General features: G+C 49.8%; 8 protein-coding genes and 1 non-coding gene across 9 annotated transcripts; 3 read left to right on the top strand and 6 right to left on the bottom strand.

Annotated features, from left to right (window-relative positions):
• Positions 1 to 593: 593 nt before the first annotated feature.
• DFJ58DRAFT_674589 (WD40-repeat-containing domain protein) lies at positions 594 to 2,968 on the bottom strand. Its single transcript, XM_041383090.1, has 11 exons — positions 2,894 to 2,968; positions 2,587 to 2,842; positions 2,163 to 2,532; positions 1,930 to 2,114; positions 1,592 to 1,878; positions 1,326 to 1,534; positions 1,190 to 1,278; positions 1,071 to 1,136; positions 974 to 1,015; positions 880 to 911; positions 594 to 831 (listed from the first exon to the last, which is right to left on the bottom strand). Exons 1-11 carry the CDS (start codon positions 2,911 to 2,913, stop codon positions 720 to 722), a joined length of 1,668 nt encoding a protein of 555 aa, XP_041251512.1. The 5' UTR covers positions 2,914 to 2,968; the 3' UTR covers positions 594 to 719.
• Positions 2,969 to 3,474: 506 nt separating this feature from the next.
• On the bottom strand, positions 3,475 to 5,245 carry DFJ58DRAFT_649218 (uncharacterized protein; the record flags this gene model as incomplete). The annotated part of the gene is made up of 8 exons (XM_041381517.1): positions 3,475 to 3,763; positions 3,821 to 3,964; positions 4,015 to 4,518; positions 4,625 to 4,722; positions 4,777 to 4,803; positions 4,835 to 4,948; positions 4,999 to 5,016; positions 5,075 to 5,245. The coding sequence occupies 8 exons, from the start codon at positions 5,243 to 5,245 to the stop codon at positions 3,475 to 3,477; spliced, it is 1,365 nt and encodes a 454-aa protein (XP_041251511.1).
• Positions 5,246 to 5,712: 467 nt separating this feature from the next.
• On the top strand, positions 5,713 to 6,823 carry DFJ58DRAFT_648679 (uncharacterized protein; the record flags this gene model as incomplete). The annotated part of the gene is made up of 3 exons (XM_041381486.1): positions 5,713 to 5,870; positions 5,961 to 6,204; positions 6,359 to 6,823. The coding sequence occupies 3 exons, from the start codon at positions 5,713 to 5,715 to the stop codon at positions 6,821 to 6,823; spliced, it is 867 nt and encodes a 288-aa protein (XP_041251510.1).
• A 558-nt stretch (positions 6,824 to 7,381) lies between these two features.
• Positions 7,382 to 8,676, top strand: DFJ58DRAFT_712661 (putative HTB2-histone H2B.2; the record flags this gene model as incomplete). Its single annotated transcript, XM_041383878.1, has 5 exons — positions 7,382 to 7,385; positions 8,085 to 8,243; positions 8,314 to 8,418; positions 8,481 to 8,603; positions 8,657 to 8,676. The coding sequence occupies 5 exons, from the start codon at positions 7,382 to 7,384 to the stop codon at positions 8,674 to 8,676; spliced, it is 411 nt and encodes a 136-aa protein (XP_041251509.1).
• On the bottom strand, positions 7,758 to 7,855 carry DFJ58DRAFT_t8. Its single transcript has one exon. It is a non-coding gene; the product is annotated as a tRNA-Lys (tRNA).
• A 33-nt stretch (positions 8,677 to 8,709) lies between the features above and the next one.
• Positions 8,710 to 10,155, bottom strand: DFJ58DRAFT_15618 (mitotic checkpoint regulator, MAD2B-interacting-domain-containing protein). The gene is made up of 4 exons (XM_041378932.1): positions 9,564 to 10,155; positions 9,118 to 9,518; positions 8,912 to 9,050; positions 8,710 to 8,855 (listed from the first exon to the last, which is right to left on the bottom strand). Exons 1-4 carry the CDS (start codon positions 10,117 to 10,119, stop codon positions 8,848 to 8,850), a joined length of 1,104 nt encoding a protein of 367 aa, XP_041251508.1. The 5' UTR covers positions 10,120 to 10,155; the 3' UTR covers positions 8,710 to 8,847.
• A 34-nt stretch (positions 10,156 to 10,189) lies between these two features.
• DFJ58DRAFT_15528 (uncharacterized protein) lies at positions 10,190 to 15,125 on the top strand. Its single transcript, XM_041378923.1, has 18 exons — positions 10,190 to 10,524; positions 10,587 to 10,933; positions 10,983 to 11,353; positions 11,406 to 11,658; positions 11,712 to 11,811; positions 11,873 to 12,089; positions 12,160 to 12,317; positions 12,428 to 12,629; positions 12,685 to 12,892; positions 12,961 to 13,097; positions 13,158 to 13,271; positions 13,329 to 13,423; positions 13,487 to 13,890; positions 13,952 to 14,030; positions 14,085 to 14,260; positions 14,315 to 14,455; positions 14,512 to 14,579; positions 14,629 to 15,125. Exons 1-18 carry the CDS (start codon positions 10,236 to 10,238, stop codon positions 14,963 to 14,965), a joined length of 3,696 nt encoding a protein of 1,231 aa, XP_041251507.1. The 5' UTR covers positions 10,190 to 10,235; the 3' UTR covers positions 14,966 to 15,125.
• On the bottom strand, positions 14,557 to 15,758 carry DFJ58DRAFT_753793 (uncharacterized protein). The gene is made up of 3 exons (XM_041387947.1): positions 15,623 to 15,758; positions 15,306 to 15,586; positions 14,557 to 15,250 (listed from the first exon to the last, which is right to left on the bottom strand). The coding sequence occupies exons 1-3, from the start codon at positions 15,630 to 15,632 to the stop codon at positions 15,008 to 15,010; spliced, it is 534 nt and encodes a 177-aa protein (XP_041251506.1). The 5' UTR covers positions 15,633 to 15,758; the 3' UTR covers positions 14,557 to 15,007.
• DFJ58DRAFT_753792 (adenylate kinase) lies at positions 15,759 to 17,548 on the bottom strand. The gene is made up of 6 exons (XM_041387946.1): positions 16,941 to 17,548; positions 16,751 to 16,859; positions 16,623 to 16,687; positions 16,376 to 16,568; positions 16,315 to 16,317; positions 15,759 to 16,292 (listed from the first exon to the last, which is right to left on the bottom strand). The coding sequence occupies exons 1-6, from the start codon at positions 17,210 to 17,212 to the stop codon at positions 16,020 to 16,022; spliced, it is 915 nt and encodes a 304-aa protein (XP_041251505.1). The 5' UTR covers positions 17,213 to 17,548; the 3' UTR covers positions 15,759 to 16,019.
• Positions 17,549 to 18,353: the final 805 nt, after the last annotated feature.

The following is an 18,353-nucleotide window of genomic DNA, read 5'->3' as shown; positions in this document are numbered from 1 at the left end:
CACAACGTTATTTTGCACCCGCGTAACAATCATGTACGCACGACAGAATCTAGAATCGCTGTCAGGAAATCGATGTCAAAATTCTGCCGCAACCAGAGTCGCATCCAAACTCCGGATCCAGACCTTCAGATGGTTATTAAGTACGGGAAACCTAATTGCAAAATAGTAGGCGCAAAAAGTGAGATCATAGTCGAGCGACATAACAATTAATCTATCGGACTCCTCACCTTCCAGCTCGCACAATTATCCATACCAGGTATCCGTTTCCCTCAGGAACCTATCGCATCCACCATGGATGATATTACAGCCATCTGGATGGAAGGGATCGGGGGAAAGGAAGTAGTCATGCGTGTCTTTTGTTTCTGAGATATGAAATATGACGCAGCAGACCGTTCGATATTCCAGGAGAGGTTCAGGTGTCGCTTCCGCGATGACCCTCGACGGAGGGGCGGAGAGGAGAAAGTCGGAAGTAGGCTGGGACTACATCAACACCCTCTGAAGCCTGATGCAAACGTCTGCGTTCAACGTTGAACGACTGGCGAGTTATTGAAGTAGGTGACTGCCAGATATCCCCTTGAAACTCAAATGATCCATACACTTCCCGGTATTCATAACCCCACGGCGGACGGGCTTTTCACCATTTGCAGTGACAGAATCAATTCACCCAGGTGCTATAAAAGGCAGAGTAAATATCATACAATGGTGTGAACTTGATACCGTCACTCTACATCCGGTGGTGCCCAGAGTACACAACGCCCACTTGCATTTCCTGTTGCACATCTTTCGACAACGTTTGGGTGGGAACATGTTACAGCTTGTGTAGCAGTGAGCCTGAGATGACAAAGTTAGTTATAGTCACCCAAGACTCAGATCACTTACCGGCTGTCTTTGAGTCTCGCAATCAATTGTCCCTGAAATTAAAAATATCGGAGCCCGTCAAACGGGTCCAGCTAATGTATGGATGAGTGAGTACCTTGCATGAATATATATCTAGAGCGTAGTTCATATTCCCGATCTACGTTGTCATCAATCAGACGATAGGCTGCGCCCGGTTGTAACAAATCACTGACTGTGAAGTGGGGGAACACGTCTGGGTTGGGATTCCAGACCGCACGAAGAATGGTCACCCATTTGCCCTGGAAAGCGTCAGTGAAGGAGAAGGGAATACGGTGATGAGGCTGATCCTTACTGTCTGACAATTGTGTTTTATCCCGCGGAATGGCGCGAAGGAGGGGAAAGCAGGTGATGAATTGTACTTCGCGACATCCAAATCCCACACTGTAAAACCGTCAGTTTGTCTTGAGGCACGCAAATATATCACCCACATCTTATTGAATCGTCGTAACTCGTACTAACGATGCCTCTCCCTCTCGGGTCCCAGTATGCTGAGCTCACCGACTTTCCATGTTGGAATATACCGCGAACAGTACCCTTTCCCTTCTTTGAATTGACTAAGTCTTCGACAGTGGATTGGCTGAGTTGATATGGGCCAGTTGCAGAGGTCAATTTCTGTAGTTTCCTGCTGTCCCACACCCTTGGAAACCCGCTGTTAGAAAAGAAGACATGGGCATAGATGATAATCATATCTTACTTCAATACACGACTGTTCGACGCTGTGAGCAAGAGATGCGGACTTGTCGGGTTGATGCTGACGGTGCCAATTTTCGCAGGTGACAGACCATACCAACAGGCTTTGTCTTTCGGTTCCCGAAGATCAAGGTGAGTGAGGCCGCCGGAAGCGTCAGATATCCACATTTCGTGGCCACCAACTGGAAGGTCCATACTTGTGATCAGGTGTTCTGAAGAGAATATCTCTTGCGAAATCCCTGAGACGAAAGACAAGCGGCGTATTGTGTTATCGTATGAGGTCGTAAATAGCTATAAAAATGCTCTTAGTGCAGCCATTTTTTGAACAAGTTAGGTCCTCACACTATGCGCATCAATTGGGTCGAATTTTATAGATGATATTGACGATACCGAAGAAGCAGGCCAGTGACACTGGAGGCGCCAATGTTTCCCGCCTTCTCTATGGTCTGCAGAGATGTCGCCGTCTTCATCTTCAACCTCATCTACGGGAGCTCTGGCATCCCATATTCCAATTTGACCGTGTTTGTCTGCATGTGTGTTAGCGACTTGCCAATAACTTGATCACGGTACCTTACCCCCAAAGAACACTAAATCCTTGGTAGCCTCGGGGTGGTAGGCAGCGCTGTAGACTCTGTCCACAGTCACCTTGGCGCGAGACACTACCCTCATCTTCTGGAGTTTATTTCTCAATTCTGTGACTTCAGCTTCATTCTTCTGGTCTTCATGAAATACAAATGCATCCGCATCTGCAGCACGTTTTGGTAGCGGAACATTCGTGATGGCTTGCAGAGACGATCGGAGCGAGCTGAGTTCTGACTCCTCTAGCTTGTCACACAACGTAGTGAGATCCAATTCCTGATGTCTGGGGCGTTTTGCAAGACGAGCTTTCTCCTCAGCCTCGAGGCGCTCTTGCTCTTCAATTTGGCGCCTCTTCTTCTGTTCTTCCTGCAATGTGATTAATCGTAAATGCTGGAAGACTACAGTCATACTGGCACTCACCTCTCGCTGCTTCTTCTGAGCAGCAGTTTCGTTTGGATCCACGACCTCCTTCTTAAGACGTGCGCTCTGCCTACGAGGCGCTTCTACAACTTCACGTTCTCGTTTCACCTTCTTCGCAGGTTGTATGGGCTTCGCTCTTGTTCTTGGGGCAGGCTTGGGTTTTGGGGGAATGCCGAGTTGAGTGACGGCGTCCTTGAGATCAAGCTCCTCCAGGAGTGCGCGGTTGCGCGCGATATTGGCTTCACGCTCAAGTTCACTTGAGTTGAATGCTTAGCACGAGACTGCGCAAAAAATGAAGTGAACTTACTATGCTGTTAACTCAGACATCGTGTATGTCTGGTGTATGTAGGTAATTGAAGACAAGATATCGCTGAGCGCTGAGGTGAGACCAATCAAACGCGTCGCGTGACGTCACGGTCACGCGCTTTGCGTCACGGCCCCTATCTCTTGCTTATCAGACCATGTATTACAGTATGCAATACAAACTCATCCTTCACTGTTACATTTTCGGTACCGACTACAGTACAGAAACTGCGGATACAACAACATGATCATAAAGAGAAATCGCTAAAAGAAACATGTAGGTAAGCCAGGTCGCCAAAATGATGCAAGACCAGGGAAATATAAAGTTGCGCAGGGGGAGCAGATATCGAATAGATATAATAACTGCGGACGTGACAAGAAAGCATGTGCAGGACAGCAATTGTATAGCCCGACAATGTTCTAAGATATCAGATGCAGAGACATTTCAAAAAAGTGGGGCGTCGCAAAACAGAAAAAGAAGAATGCTAGTCGCCGACGAGCGACAAGGAATCACCAGTGAAATGAGGGATACGTCTAGAGGCGGGAAGACCAGCTAACACACCTCGGCTCAAAGGCATCTCCCTCCTACGAAACTTCAAACACAGAAGTTTCAAGAAGCCTAAACTGAGTCGTGTCCTTCGAATTCTCGCTCCATCCTACAATCTCCCTCCAATTGACCGAATTCGCCTCCTTTTCGCCTGCACCTGCGAACAGTCCCACATCATCGTCCGATAACCCCCGGAAGATGAGAAATAGGCGCGTGAAGACGCAGGGGTCGGAGGTAACTGAAATGTCAATTGCGGCGGCTATCTTCGAGGGGGATAGAAAGCGGTAGGCAATGTTTTTGTGGGCTGAAAATGCGGAGATGTTGTTACTATGTGCGTCAATGTCAGTGTCAGGCATGTCAGATGAATGGCATGGGAACACGCACTTGATGAAGTTGGTTCGCGCGTGCATAGACATGCCTAGCTGGTCTAGGACGCTCATAAGGTGGGGCACGAAATCTCGGAAAGACATAGCGTATCCGTTTCGGGGTGCAATAAAATCATTAGGGTCGACCATCGCCGGGTCGGGTCTGCGTAGTATAAGGATCAATGATCCGGGGATGAGAGGCACAGGACTTACACAGCTTCGTAATATAACGACGTCGTAACCATCTCACTCTCAAAATGCTCGAGCGCACCACCAGGGTGAACACGTAGAAAATACTTCACTTTGGTTTCATTAACTGGCTGCGCAGGGGGCCATGTAAGTTCAAGCCTCCATAACGGGTTGACTGAGAGAATGACATCGCAATACTGCTGGGCGGGTGAAAGTATGCTCAGGTGGCATTTGACAGAAGAAGGCTTGGCAGCGGTCGTGAGCTTACTCATGACACGCGAATCGAAGAGCATGTCGGGCGGGACGTCAGGATTGACTATACGGGTGCCTGTGAAGTCAACGGTGTGGTTGCCACCGTCGTGCACTATGTTCAGCTTGCCCCAGAACTGGCCATCGACGACGGTACCGTCTTCCATGCGGGCCATATCGACGTCGTCAGCAGAAGCAACTGTTGTTTCTAGGACCACGTGTTGGCCGGGCACGAGCTCCAGGTTAAACGTGGCAGGCATTTCCGTGACCGGCGGCGGACTGAAGACATCTCAAGCAGTGCACGACTACCTCAAAAATGCACTTACGGTGGTGGCCTATGACACAGTTAGCTTAGACTAGTTTATGATCACGACATCAAACTTACGGTGGTTCATCAGGTGGCGGAGGGGCGTCGCTTACAATCTCCACCCGCAGCCCCTGCACGCCCATTATCGCAATTTGGTACGAATCCTCGCCAGTCAACTACTCATATCTGCCATGAGCTATCCATATCAGAAATAGATCTCGATCACGCACATAGATATAGGGCCCGGAAACCAGCCGCTGGTAATGACGTCAGAAAATAACATCCTACCCGACAGCGCCAACTTACAGAGGCATGAAGGGATGCGAATTCAACAGGAACACGCAGGCCGAAGATGGCATCTGGGGGAGGTTTTGTCCAATCTCTAGCTACCGCTTCGAGTTCCTGTGCAGGAACAAATCAGCCGGAAACGGGCAACGACCACCGCCACTTACGGGGAAACTATTGGGTAGCTGCGGCGAAAGGAAGATGTTACAAGAGAGTGTGAGGGCGAAGGGGAAATGTCCGTACCACTCTGACTGTCTCCATATCCTCGTAGGCAAGTGTGAGGAGTCGCTGTCGTGCAAGCGCCATTTGGGCTTGCCTCTCACGGAACTCGCTTTCCTTGTCTTTTTTCTTGAACTTTCCCCAGAAAGATTGAGAGGGGAGACTGGCGCTGGTTGATCTGCGTGAAGAAAACATTTGAAGGCTAATAATTGGGATATCTGTGGCCTTTTCTTACGCTGGAGAGAGAAGCATAGCTGAAATAACGGAGGGCTGGGGATTAGAGTATGAGGAAAAGAATCATGCCAAACTGAAAAGGGATTTTTGATTATTAGCAGGTCGAGAACACGCGATAGAAACACGAGGCAAGGAGTCAATTGCTGCAAAAGATAGATCAAGTCATCAAGCGCTCAAATCGATCCCAGGACCCGGACTCACGAGAACTTTCTTTAGCCAAGTTTGATGATTATCAATACCCACAGCAGGTAACCCTTGGCCCGACGTCGATACGAGCCTGACAAATGTCTTCCAATGTCAAACCAATCATTCGATAATCACTTCAGATGTGACTCGAGCACGCATCAAGCTGTGTAGATGCCTGGCACGTGGTAACAACACGGAACATGCTCCAAACCGTGCAACCAAACCAAACATCAACTTGAATCATGTTTCGAGCTGTCGTGCGCCAGAAAAATCTAACAAATGCTTCACGCTTCACAGTAAACCACAGGACTTTTGTTTCTACAGTTCTTCTCTCCCGTACTTGGGAAAATGAGACTCTGGTCACTCTGCGTCATGAAGCGAAAACCCGAGGTCTTTCGACGTGAGTCACTTTCGGCTCCTACGCTTTACTTCTTTTGCTTTGTTCTCTTCATCTTATTCGCATTGGAATCCGAACTGATTGTGCTATCAGCAAGGGCAATAAATCTGACATCATAAACCGAATTCAGGTGTATGAGGAATCTAGAGCTCTTCCTTTTTCGCAGCCTACACCCGCCGCATCTCGCAATGCGTCTTCTTCTGCCACTCCACCACAGGCTGTATCCCCGGGCATACCGCCTGCATCCATACCCGCGAGGGCATCAGAGACGCCTGACCTTTTCTTGGTCAGATTGCCCAACCTCTCTCAAGATGAGCCATGCGAACCCGTTCAAGCAGTGAGTATTTCCCCTCTTTCCTTGATCGATAAGGCGGTTCGATTTAAGTTACGGGTCTAACGGTTTTATCCCCCATCGACCATATCGAGTCGTTGTCACATGCAGACTCTTTGATATGACCTTGTATTTTCACATCTGATTATCATCCCCTCAGCCCTTCGTTCCCGATTTTTGGGATTCCTCTAGTCCGAAACCCGAGCCCATAGAGCCTTCTCACCCAAAATTACACGTCGTTTCGGGGTCTGCGACGCATCCTGATGGTGGCCCTACCTACAAGCTTGAAAAGCCTCAGGACGCGGCGGTTATTGAGGAAATGGTGGTTATCGAGCCTGAAGGTCAAACCAAACCCGCGATTGAATCTAGCTTATTCCGTGACTTTGCCAATGATCTTGGATTGCAGCGGAGTTTCCGAGTTGGCGAGACGGTCTCGAATGTGGTGCGAGCTGCCAAGGAGCAAGGGCCTGATGTGCACGCAAAGTCTAGGCCCCTGAACAATGAACAAACAAGAGGAGTTTGGGTCTTGTTCGGTTTACTCGCAGGATCATGGATCGCTGGAGGGTGGGTGAATCGTGATCGGTCGGTGCCTGAAGTGCACAGCACGGAGGAAGGCAAGCACTAGAATCATCTTTGAGTGATATGTATCGCAACATCCGCTTACATAGAGACTCTCCTACTGGTTGTCAGACTTTTAACGTCATGCGTTTTTCTTGAAAATAATGTTCTGATCGTATATTTACTTCGCTGAAGATGGACTATGGATTGCTTCAAGATAATCTGCCCCATTCATTTTCTCTGATGAACCTTCGAACCACAATATGTTTGACAGGTCTAGTCTCATGAAGTCCAAGTCGGACCAATCAAAGGGAGGCAGGTATTCCTCCGTGTTCCGCATCGTTTATTTCAGGCCACATTCGGCCATGCGTCAACCGCGAGGCAGAGAATGCATCATTGCTCAACTATCAAGATGTTGAAAAGACTAGTTAGTAAGTTATCTCCGTCTTAATATATTCATTTGCCTATTGGTCCGTCTAGGGGAAACTACTCTAACATGCTAGCACTGCTGCACGCAATTCGATGAAGAACATGACGGACAACCCGCTAGTAGGAGTAAATAAACGACCCTTTTCAACACGTTGCCGATATTGCTGCTAGTTGGTTCGTTAGATCTGTATCCATCATGGGTCTTCCTTTGTCCGATATACCCTCGGGACAGAACTCAGTAGTTCCGGCCGTTGGGCATTCATGTCATAGTATTTTGGGCCACTCCTTTTTTGCTCTAGTCGACCGGTCTCAACGAGGGGCCTGCTACCGCCACGGCTGCATGCCAGTCGATAAGGCAGGGGGCAGACCAGCACAAAAAGAAGATGAACCGTTCGATGCGAGGCTCCGGTGAGGCTAATGTTACAATGAGTTCGGGAAACTAGTCACTGTTCTATGGATCATGAGTAATGGGATAAAAACATGTTAACGAGAAGGTGATTCCATGATCAGCGGAGTGGCACTCCTTTTACAAAAGTCATGTCTGCACGGTTCAAAAAGCAAAAGAGAAGAATAGCCCACCGCGAGGGTCGAACTCGCAGCCTTCAGATTACGTCAGATAGAACCGACAGTCGTAAAAGTCTGACGCTCTATCCGATTGAGCTAGGCGGGCGCCCGAAAAGCAACCTTCCTATTCCAACAAGAGCGCCACAGCGCTTCAAACTCCGCCTGGTTGGCGCGCGCTTGGTATAAAGCGCGACGCGTCTTCGTAGGGGCATTTACGTGTTTTCTGTGTTTTTCTTTCCCTTTACGTTGCTTTGAGAAAGTATGCCGGTCAAGGTATCTTCGTTAGTCAATGCTTGAGCTTACAACTCGCTCACCTTTGACGTAGCCTAACTCAGTTGCCTCCAAGGCGCCCGCTTCCAAAGCTGCTAAAGCACCCGTGTCGTCAGCGGGACAGCAGAAAGCAGCTAGGAAGGCACCTTCTAAAGAAGATGGGGACATGAAAAAGAAGCGCAAGAAGGCAAGGAGGGAGACGTACAGCAGTTATATTTACAAGGGTGCGTGTTCGCCCATTCGCTTTCTCTTGCATTGCGATGTAATAACTGGCTAACGCCTTTGCTCTTTTAGTGCTAAGGCAGGTCCACCCCGATACTGGTATATCGAATAAGGGAATGGGCGTTTTGAATTCATTCGTGAACGACCTGTTCGAAAGGATCGCCACGGAAGCAAGCAGTACGTCATTTTGGTCGGTTTTGTTTTGTTTTGGCAGTGACTGATGCCTTCCCATTGTGCAGAGCTCGCATCTTATACGAAGAAATCTACTATCTCCTCGCGCGAGATTCAGACAGCAGTGAGACTCATTCTTCCTGGAGAGCTCGCGAAGCATGCGATTAGTGAGGGAACGAAGAGTGTTACAAGTGCGTGTTCTTTTCCCTTGTGGGTGCAAACGATAACATTTGTTACCGGACAGAATTCTCTGCTGCCAGATAAGACGTGCAGTCACAAGCCACGGCAGTGAGGAGAGCCGAGTCCGACCTTTTGCATATTAAGCATGGTATGGATCTATTAAATATGTAGCATAGTCCATCTCGTAGATATTATACATACCCTCTTAGTAGCAGTAGCATATCCCTAACATGATGCATAATCGTTTCCAAGAACCTAGAAACCTGCAGGATTCATGAGTCGCGTAACGGAGAGGCTACAGAAGGGAAAAGACACGCACCATATTTATTTCCCGCCTCTTTCCTATTTCTACGTGCTTGTGCGATCTTCTCCTCCAGTGCCTCCCGGTTGTGGTAAGCATCTGTGAGGAGGGTTGTCAATTGGTGCCGTGAGCGGGCTGTGGAACCTAGTTTTGCGCCCTGTAGAGAGTAGTATCATGAGGACTAGTCTACCACACAGCGGAAACATCAAGAACAGCATACAGACCTGTACGTTCATCCGTGGTTTTTCTGGCTCCCCGGTCTTAACGCCCGTAAGAGCCTTCCTGTCCTCCCTCTCCTTTATCTCTTTCCGTGCTTTCTCCATCTCTGTCTGCATGTTGACCTCCGCTGCTTGTTCTGCCTCTCTCTCCACTTCACCTTTCTCGAGCGCGCGGACATGAGCATCATATTCTTTCTGCCACTTATTGACGCATGTGGCGTAGTATGCCTGGTCGTAAGCGGCCCAAGCACCGGAGGGGAGGAGATAGTATCCCGGGTAGGGATCAGTAGGTGTTGGAGGTGGGGGGGAGAACGAGGCCACCTCAGGAGCAGATGAGACGGTTGGTGTGGATGTGCTGGGTGTCGTGGATATAAAGGGCACTGTAGAATTAGGTCTCGAAGAGGTACCTGCAGGGGATTAGGGTGAGAAACGCAGAGTCGCAGGGAACACACCAATAGAGAAGAAGTTCACAGCGGGTGCCTTTGACAGTGCTTGAGGCTTGCAGTCCTCACGATCTAGGTCGACGTTGGATTTGCCCTTCTTGAGTGAAGGGGGTAGGAAAGACGTGGATGCATCCTCGCCATCTCCTTCGCCATCTTCCTGTACGCTCACTGGTGCATGGAACAATAGCCCTGGACCATTTCCGCCCCCAAGTACGCGTTCAGCCTTCTTTGATTTGAAGGGCAGAGGCTGGGTAGGCGCGGGTAGCATGTTAAGAAGGGATGATGCGCCTGCCCCTTTGCTAGATGTGATTCGGGATTTCTTGGCTGGTGGTCGGTCGTCTGTATCAGAGTCATTGGAAAGAAGTGAGGGGAGCGTGATTTCTATCTTCTTTGTGCGTTTTGTTTTGGCTGGTGTTGGAAGTGAGACACTTAATGATTTGGGCGGTGGGAGAGAGAGACCAGAGGGTTTCGACAATGCTGGTAATGGTGCTTTAGGCAACGATGCAGTGGACGGCACTTCGTTTTCACTGTCGACATCGCTGCCGTAGTCTTCTATGCCTAGCATACTGTCTTGCTCGTCGTGGAGAGCGATGAGCAAGTGTTGATGTTTGTTTGTATCACTTCCTCCTTAGATCCAAAGAGTATCGTATTAAGGACCTCGAGTAATACGCTTAGGCAAGGATGGCGTCGCCTGCACCACGAAAAACGCACAGATACGCTACGCCGCGTCAATCAGAGACGCCGCCTAGACAGCGCCGCATGGTCAGTGCACGCCCCGCAGGTACACCCTCCAGGCGCACCGAGGACATCGCTGTGGTACAAGACGTTATGGACATTGACGACGTGCAAATGTATAATGAACGTGTGCTAGGGTCAGGGAGGGAGACCATCTACGCGCGCACGGACGAGATCAGCGTTGCTTTCCATGCTGCACTCCCGTTTGAAGTCAGACGCGAGTTAAAGGGTGCTGGTGCGTCTATTCTACTCAACTCAACTCATCCAAGCGCTGAAAACAAGGCTCGCCATACACAGATTTCTATTCTCAATCTTGGACCGGTGCAGTGGATGCCATCACGGGGTATGCCCTTGCCGCGTCCTCGAACACCTGCTTCGTCTGGCATCACCCCAAACCGACTACATGCTACATCCTCCCGTGTCCACCTTCCTCTCAAGATTATGCACAGCCGCTATCTGCACCATTCCATGCTCTCGTCCCTTCCAGGTCACGCTCAGAACCTGGTCTTGTTCTTCTTTCCATCCGCGGTGACATCCGTTTCTGGGACAGCATAACCAGCGGTCTAGCAGGCGGCGGCAGCTTCGAAAGCATCAATCTCGAACTCGGAGAGGGGGAATATACGTCTGGATTACTTAGGGTTGATGTATGTGCCTCAGCACGATCATGTCTTTTGTGTTGACGTACACTTGCAGGGTCAAATTTACATTGCGTCTACCTCCCATGGACGTCTATTCAGGCTCACGCTCACATCTCAAAGCGGGCGGCATACACTCTCAGCAAGGCTCTTTGCACCGCCACCCGCACCTGGGCTCTCTTTTGCGCGTCTTCTCTGGTCCACACCTGCTCCCCAGCCTACATTGGGGAATATATCTGCTCTTGCTCTTGGTTCTGGTAGTGGTGAGGTCGGAAGGGGTATAGCAGCGGATAAGGAACTATGGACGCTCAGCGAAACCCGCGTGCAGAGGTGGAGCTTGAATAAGGAGGTGTTACTGAGCGAAGTCGATGTCCGAGAGGCAGTAGGGAACGTGGAGGATCTGGAGGGTGTTGATTTTGGCGTGGAGAGGTGCGTTTTGATCACGTTGTGTTAAGATTTTAGCTAATTTCCGCATCTACAGCGATGGGACGCTCGTTGTCCTCGTCTCATACGCCGGGTCCGAGCAAGAGACAGCTGCGATGGCGCTTGACCAGTACGGCGGGTTTGGTATGGGCGTACCGGTACCGAGGAGGATATATGCGCTCGTCAGACTTAGTGCTAGCACGAAGCGGGGTGAGGTGGCGAAGTTTGAGGGAGGTGGAGATGGAGGTGTGATAGAGGGCATAGGCGGAGGCATGAAGGTAGATCGTGTTACGGGAGTGCCATATGCTACGGTGGGACTCTATCCTGGCTCTGCATGAGATCTAGCTAAAAGGCGTGCTTATAGACAGCCGCATCGGCACCCTCGCATCCTCGTCTGACACTCCTCGGGGGAGGTGCAGTTGTGGCGATCAGATTTGTAGATGTGGTCGTGTTTTGTGCTCGGGGTACGATCTCGTCTCAGCTTGCCATAATTCAACGAACAACTCTGACCTCCTTCTGGCATAGACTCTCCCTACCAGGATCGTCTCACCCTAAAAGCCCCCAACACAGATCAGATACTCGGACTAGGTGTGCTCCCACCAACCCAACCTCCAATGCACTCTTTTCCTGCAGAACAGGAACAAGGGGAAGGAGCGGGGCCCGAGGACGTGCTCATACTAACAGCCGGCGTGCTCATGCGTGCTCGAGTGGATTTGGGGAGGGTCAAAACATTCGATGAGGCGTAAGCCCTGCTCCTCTCCCTCTATTTATTTACTCCGTTTTCTGATGACTGAGCCAATTTGGCTCCACAGAACCGGCCGCGCGATCCTCATAAGAGCACTCCTCACACAAGCCATACTTTACGGAAGCAACTCTGACAACCCCTTACATTTCTCGTTCCCGCCCGAGGTCGATCCAGAGGCGCTCATGACAGGTGCAGAGGGGTTAAGCAGGGCCGTCCTCGAGAGTGGTACGTGCATCTTATTCTCGCGGCCATTCTGAAAACGCTGATGTCTCTTGCTATGATTTCTCTCGGTGATTTTCATCATTGGCATGACACCTTTTATTCCAACCGAAAAGACCCAGAGATCATCCGCCCAAACCATGACCTCACCTCTCAACTCACCTCTCGAAAAGATAGGCTTAGCTGGCTCATACGTTTCATCAACGACAATGCAGCACTCGGGAAGATGTCGCAGCGCAGCCGCCAGCGTCTTGCTACGGATGCAGAAAAGCTTTATGCGTGTCATCAGCTTTGGTTGAAGATGAATGAACATTTAGAGTGCGTCTTCACTTTACTTCTTCTTTTGTTTACTCCTCTGACTATATCCAAACAGCGCTGGGGCCTCCCACTCCCTCGTTACTGATGCCATTCACGCATTCACAGCCGCCCACCCTCTTTTACACCCCTCCGCTTCGCACGATATCATCCGGGACTTCTTCAGGTACAGAGTAGCAGAGATTGGCCGGCTGATTCCGTTCATGGTGGAACGGGTTGAGAGGGCTGGAGAAGGAGCTATGAGAGAGGTTGGAGGGGCTGTTGTTGTGAGTTTTTATTCTCTCGCTCTCACATATCTTGTACGCGTTCGGAATAGTCCTGATGTGGGCTCTAGACGATTCTGCAAGCAGGGCTCTCGTATAGAGCCTATAATCTTGCTGTATATGGTGTCGAGTTGCCTATGATCAAGCCGTGGACGAGCCGCCCGAGTGCTATCGATGGTGTGTTGAAGCTTGTCGATACAGCTACGAGGTGCGTAGATTTGAAATGCGTTTATAATATGTATCGTGACTCTCCTTTGCTTTGCTGTAGGTTCGCGCTCGACCCGAGCAAAGCAAACACTAAAAGCGCATCGAGAGAACTTCTCCCGGAACTCGCGACAGTGTTTTTCGCATGTGTGCAAGAAAGATTGGATTGGCTCGACAGGCAAGTCGCTTGTCTTAATACATAGCCCGAGAGAGAAGAAGGTTAATCGACGCATAGCCCCATAGCAGCAGACGAACCTGGTTCCGAGAGGGACCACATAGAGCTCAAAGAACGCTTCGACCAACTCCGTCCCGAGATCCTCGAAACTCTCCGTACGCTTTTTCTACTTTTGATCTTCCCGCTTTCATTTTCCTAACTACCCCATGAAATTGCAGGAGTGACCTCCCACCTCCCAAACGCTCTCACCCTCGCCGCATCCCACGCCGACTTCCGCTCTCTCGCTGCACTGTTACACCAAGACACCGTCTACCCGCCCTCTTCCAATCCGCACGCACACACGATCGAAGAGTATGTTGATCGCTTCGGAGGAATGTTTGCGAGGGAGGTGGTACGGTGGTGTATGGTGCATGGGGAAGCGAGGGTGGTCTTTGCGATGGAGGAGAGTGGGAGGGGTGAGTGGGGGAAGTATATGGATGAGTACTGGGCAGAGGAGGAGGGGCAGGGAGGCAAATGCGATGCGGTGGCGTGGTTGAGGGATTTGGGACAGGGGCGGTGGAGTGTTGCTGGCACAAGGTTGTCGAGAGAGGCGAAGGGCGCTGGGGACGTGGGTGTGAAGCATGTGAGTGATTTTGGATTTCGGTGCTTGGATTGGGGCAGGTATTGATCGGTGTGCGTTGTAGTTTATGCTTAGTGTGGGCAAGCTTGCACATTTGGCGCAGATGCAGGAGGGTGGGGATGCGGATGAATCTGTATTGGATGGTACATCTGTTCAGTTTCTTTTCGTACCGATGTGCTTGACTAAATGCCGTCTAGCGTTCCATGATAGCTTGGATTTTGTATCGGTGCAGGAGAAAATGCTTCAGGAATTCCGGGAAGCTGCCAGCAGTTTGCGGGGCAAACAAAAACAGAGCCTGGACGCGCAAGTGGATGCAGTAATAAAGGTGAAAGGGACGAGACTGAGAGCAGAACGGAGACACGGGCTGCTTGGGGTGCGTGGATTTCTATTGTTTCTCTTGATTCGTGTTGCTGATTTCCATGAGCAGATAATGAAGATTTTTGTGAGGCAAGTGCTCCAGGGCAAGGCGCTCAGCTTGGAAGATGCGGTGGACGTGCTCACACTGCAAGATAATGTGGAGGGCGTAGAGAATTATGCTACTGCGCTGCACTTGCTTGCGCATGCCCAGGTAGGTTGCGCTTATGATGGCTTTTTTTGTCACTGGAATGACAATTATCATACAAGGATATTCCAGACGCAAGGAGACAATCCTCATTCAGAAGAGTGTGGTGTAGGATATACAATCACGATGAGTATGTTTCATTTCCCTATCCCATTTACCAGCTTTAATGGTCACTTCAGCTGGGACTCTATCCGTGAAACTGCCAACATCACTGACGCACAACTAACCTCCCGCTTCCGCGCAACCGCGCTTTACACCACATTCAACGTTATTCTTCCCTCGCCCCAATTATGTCAAATACCAGGTGTCGACCTTGACACGGGCGAATGCTTGCCGGTGCCTTTGATGCCTGAAATCAAGTCGCGTTTCCCAGGCATACAGGAGGACATGGTGGGTGACCTAGCGAGAGATTACAGAGCCGAGAGCTCAGGAGTCGAAGGACTGAAACTGGGAGACGTGTATCATCGTGTTAGGGAGCTGGTGATGCTGGACCTGGGGTACACAAGAGAGGGATAGGGTAGTATCGTACGAGTCCCGCAGTTGCAAAATCTATACGAATTATAGAAATCTCCAACTTGCTAGCCTCTTCTTTACCCTCTGAAATTCGACTTTAGCAGAAAGCGAGAGATCCTCGAACGTCCGTTTCCTGAGCTCTACGGCATACTCGTCCTGGCGCCCCCGTTCCTGAACCACCCACTTCTTGTAAAAGTCAGACAAGGCGTGTTCGTGTGCTTCGGTAGGTGCATTAGGCGGGAGGGCAGCGAGGACCGAGGATTTGGCAGCCTCGAAGCGGATGTTACTCTGGTAGTGATCGATTCGAATCGTTGGTTCTGGATCACGATAATGCAGAACATACCTCTGCCCAGTATGCGTGGTTGAACGCGTCGAGCTGTTCTCGATGGAGTTTCCACTGTAGCTCGTGGTCTAACGTATCATCTGAGAATTCTCTGAGGGAGTATGGGTGCTGTTTAGACTCGGAAGGGGAGGATGAAGAGATAGCGGTGGTGTATATGATAGGCCGGAGGTTGGAAGCTGGGTCTGGAAGCCCGATGAAATTCAATGATGGTCTAGACGTGTGGATATAGCGTTTGTGTGCGGAAAGGTGAGCGAGAAGTTCGAGATATACGTGGTGACATGCTATGTAGTGGCTTGAGACAAAGCTTACTCCCTTACATTGGCGCATATTTCGTTACAGGTTTCAATTCTCGTTCGTCCAACGCATATCGGAAAGAACGATGGTCTGGCGCATGGCGCAGGTACCAGGGACACTTTCCCCGGCTACCTCCAATACATACGTGTCGAAGTTCTAGAGACAGTCAGACAGTACTACTAGTCGCCCGGTTACCAATTCCAGAATTTCCAGTGGTCCAATGGCTGCATACCAGACTTCATACCGGTATGATTGCAAGGGTAAAAATACAATTGATAAAAAACATAGTGATGTCAAAAAATACTTAGAAGACCGTAGTTGAAACGTAGGTAGAACAAAAAACGCAACATCAACCCAGACAAGTTGCAACCGGAGAAATGGCGAAAAGCGAATAGCAAAACACTGGACTACGAAACACGGCTAATTTAAAATTTTAGATGAGTTAGAGCCATCAACAGCCGCAGCTCGCTTGATTGCTCGCTTTTCTTGCTCCATTGCGAAAGCGTCGCTGAGACTGTACCGCCGCTGGGCAATACTTGAAGCGCGTTCCCGGATGCCGGGGAACGACCTTCGCACAACGGCGTCTAGCTGAGGCCAAATCTCGTCCGATGTCTCGCCTTGCAAAGTGACAAGTCGTGCCGACCTGGGCGATGCGTAATATGCGAGCAGGGGCGACGTGGAATCGTAAAATTGCTTTGAGACGGCGAGAGAATACCTCCTGAATAATCATCCATCGGAACTTATTAACCAAACATTTAGGCTTTGAATCCACGTACAGGGTTATCATCAGGTCGCCTCGTCAAGGGTTCACCTGTCTCATCATCAAAGCCATCCACTTTGGGTCGGTTGTATGTCATGTTGTACACACGGCCAGATGGGAGATGAACCCAGCGGTCAGATATCCGACTCAGGATTACATTGTCTGCGACATCCAAATTGACTACAAGACTTAGTGGGGCATTCTGGACCCTGAGGCCGTAGTCAGTACGCAGGGCCCGACATCACAAAATTAAGATTACGAACTGGAGATGAGCATCCAGCAGTTTACCTTGACCTAACGTTCGTGGAAAACCGTCCAAAATCCAATGCTGCGAAAACGGAGCACTAATTTAGGCCCGTAACCATGTCCAAGGGAATCATGACAGACTAACCCTATTGTTGAGTGACTCAAGTTTACTCGCGACAACTTTTAGCATGACGTCATCGGGAAGTAAGTTTCCCTGTGCAACAATTTCCTCTGCTTGTCTGCCAATTTCCGTTCTAATGCCATGACATGCAAGGGTCAGCACCGCAGCACCATGCGCCGTAGTCACATATATGACACGTGTAAATTAACCTCACCTCTCTGCAATGTGCTGCCGCAAAAGGTCTCCAGTGGAGAGGGAGAGTATGTCATACTTCTTCACGAGGCGAGCTGAGAGTGTTCCCTTGCCAGCACCGGGTTTACCGAACATGAGCATACGCAAGACCTTGCCGTCATTTTGCTCCGTTGAGCGCAAATTATTGAGATAGAATGGGAGTGCTTTCGAAACTGACACAGAATGGGAGATAGGGCGCGCAGTTGAAGTGGGGGCGATTCGTATCGACGGTGCGCGAGCGAATAGAAAGGTCATGAGGAGGGAGGCGAGTAGGATTATAGACTTAATGCTAGGTATATATTCCGTTGGGAGGTATCGAATGATGTGTTTTATTTAATGTCGTCCGATACGGTTTGGATGATTAATTTTGTTTCGTTGGGGATAGGTACGCGAATAGGCGCGTCAGTTACAATGCTTGCGAGATACGAATAAGCGCTTTTTCGCTTCACCAACAGGCTCCAAGTTGAAAACTGCGCAACAGCAAGTTGAAGGGAGTACTAGAATGGTGGGGTGTTACGTGGTGATGGGGAGAAGGTGGGGAAGAAGCCTGGATCCCTATTTCAATGACTTTAAGGAGACTTTGTTGTCAGGTGTCATACCAAAGTAAGTAATCGCAAATCACGCAATTGAGTCTAGACTTGATACACGTTGGCAGTACTTTGTCGACGAGTCACCATGAACCTCAACGACGTCCCCCCCAGTGGTTCCAATCGCTCAGTAGAGATGGCATATCTTGCCCCTCGTTAATGCCGAGTCTTAGCTTGACCTGCTATAACCGCTCACATGTCTATCTCGTAACCAACTGTGATTCTGCTAGTGGCTGGTCACGTTCTCTCACACCAAATGCATGTGATCCATGAGCGCTTGAGCTCAATTGCGCCCGATTACGAGCTATTGACGAGCAGTGTGCTTTCCTGGTACGGCGATGATGACTGTTTCAAGAGTTTCAGACTTACAATTGCAAAATAGTTATCAGTATACAGATGCGGCCAATCCAGGTTCCAGGAATCCCGTACCTGGCTTGGAGACCTCGTCATGAGTTAAGTGCCGGACCTTTTCAAATCCGAAGTCCGGCGTCTCTTGTGCGTGGGACCTCAAGTGGGGGTGGAGGGGTTGAATTTACGAAGGTGTGTCAGCGAACCCGTGAAGCTCTACTTATCATCCAAATCATTGGACAGTGATAAGTAGAAGTAGAGCGCTGAACGTTAACTTTGATCGCAATAGTGGGAATATGCAATCATATCTCCGGTCGAGATGTCGTGTTATGCATATCCATGAGTCCAATAATAACAGTATACCGCAGGAGTACGTCTTCTTCTTGATCAATGACCGAGGTACAAAGTTTTCAGACGAGGTTCGGGCGTGAGGCAATATCGCCTCTTGGTGCATTTATTTC

The sequence above is a fragment of the Suillus subalutaceus genome (assembly GCF_016647625.1).
Source record: "Suillus subalutaceus strain FC151 chromosome Unknown DFJ58scaffold_1, whole genome shotgun sequence".
NCBI lineage: Eukaryota > Fungi > Basidiomycota > Agaricomycetes > Boletales > Suillaceae > Suillus > Suillus subalutaceus.
The sequence above is the reverse complement of the archived record's forward strand: the minus strand, read 5'-3'. Positions and strand labels throughout refer to the sequence as shown.

Excerpts from the sequence above, each read along its gene's own strand:
- DFJ58DRAFT_753792 (XM_041387946.1), bottom strand. The coding sequence starts at position 17,212 with ATGACCTTTCTATTCGCTCGCGCACCGTCGATACGAATCGCCCCCACT. Across the intron at positions 16,860-16,940 it reads CGGCAGCACATTGCAGAGAG|AACGGAAATTGGCAGACAAG; the intron begins GTGAGGTTAATT and ends TCATGGCATTAG. Across the intron at positions 16,569-16,622 it reads CTGCTGGATGCTCATCTCCA|GGTCCAGAATGCCCCACTAA; the intron begins GTTCGTAATCTT and ends CTACGGCCTCAG.
- DFJ58DRAFT_674589 (XM_041383090.1), bottom strand. The coding sequence starts at position 2,913 with ATGTCTGAGTTAACAGCATA. Across the intron at positions 1,879-1,929 it reads ACCCAATTGATGCGCATAGT|CTATTTACGACCTCATACGA; the intron begins GTGAGGACCTAA and ends GCATTTTTATAG. Across the intron at positions 1,535-1,591 it reads TCGAACAGTCGTGTATTGAA|GGTGTGGGACAGCAGGAAAC; the intron begins GTAAGATATGAT and ends CGGGTTTCCAAG.
- DFJ58DRAFT_15528 (XM_041378923.1), top strand. The coding sequence starts at position 10,236 with ATGGCGTCGCCTGCACCACGAAAAACGCACAGATACGCTACGCCGCGT. Across the intron at positions 12,893-12,960 it reads AGGTTGGAGGGGCTGTTGTT|ACGATTCTGCAAGCAGGGCT; the intron begins GTGAGTTTTTAT and ends TGTGGGCTCTAG. Across the intron at positions 13,891-13,951 it reads GGGACGTGGGTGTGAAGCAT|TTTATGCTTAGTGTGGGCAA; the intron begins GTGAGTGATTTT and ends TGTGCGTTGTAG.
- DFJ58DRAFT_753793 (XM_041387947.1), bottom strand. Across the intron at positions 15,251-15,305 it reads ACCACGCATACTGGGCAGAG|AGTAACATCCGCTTCGAGGC; the intron begins GTATGTTCTGCA and ends GATCACTACCAG.
- DFJ58DRAFT_15618 (XM_041378932.1), bottom strand. The coding sequence starts at position 10,119 with ATGCTAGGCATAGAAGACTACGGCAGCGATGTCGACAGTGAAAACGAA. Across the intron at positions 9,519-9,563 it reads TGTGAACTTCTTCTCTATTG|GTACCTCTTCGAGACCTAAT; the intron begins GTGTGTTCCCTG and ends AATCCCCTGCAG. Across the intron at positions 9,051-9,117 it reads AACCACGGATGAACGTACAG|GGCGCAAAACTAGGTTCCAC; the intron begins GTCTGTATGCTG and ends TACTCTCTACAG.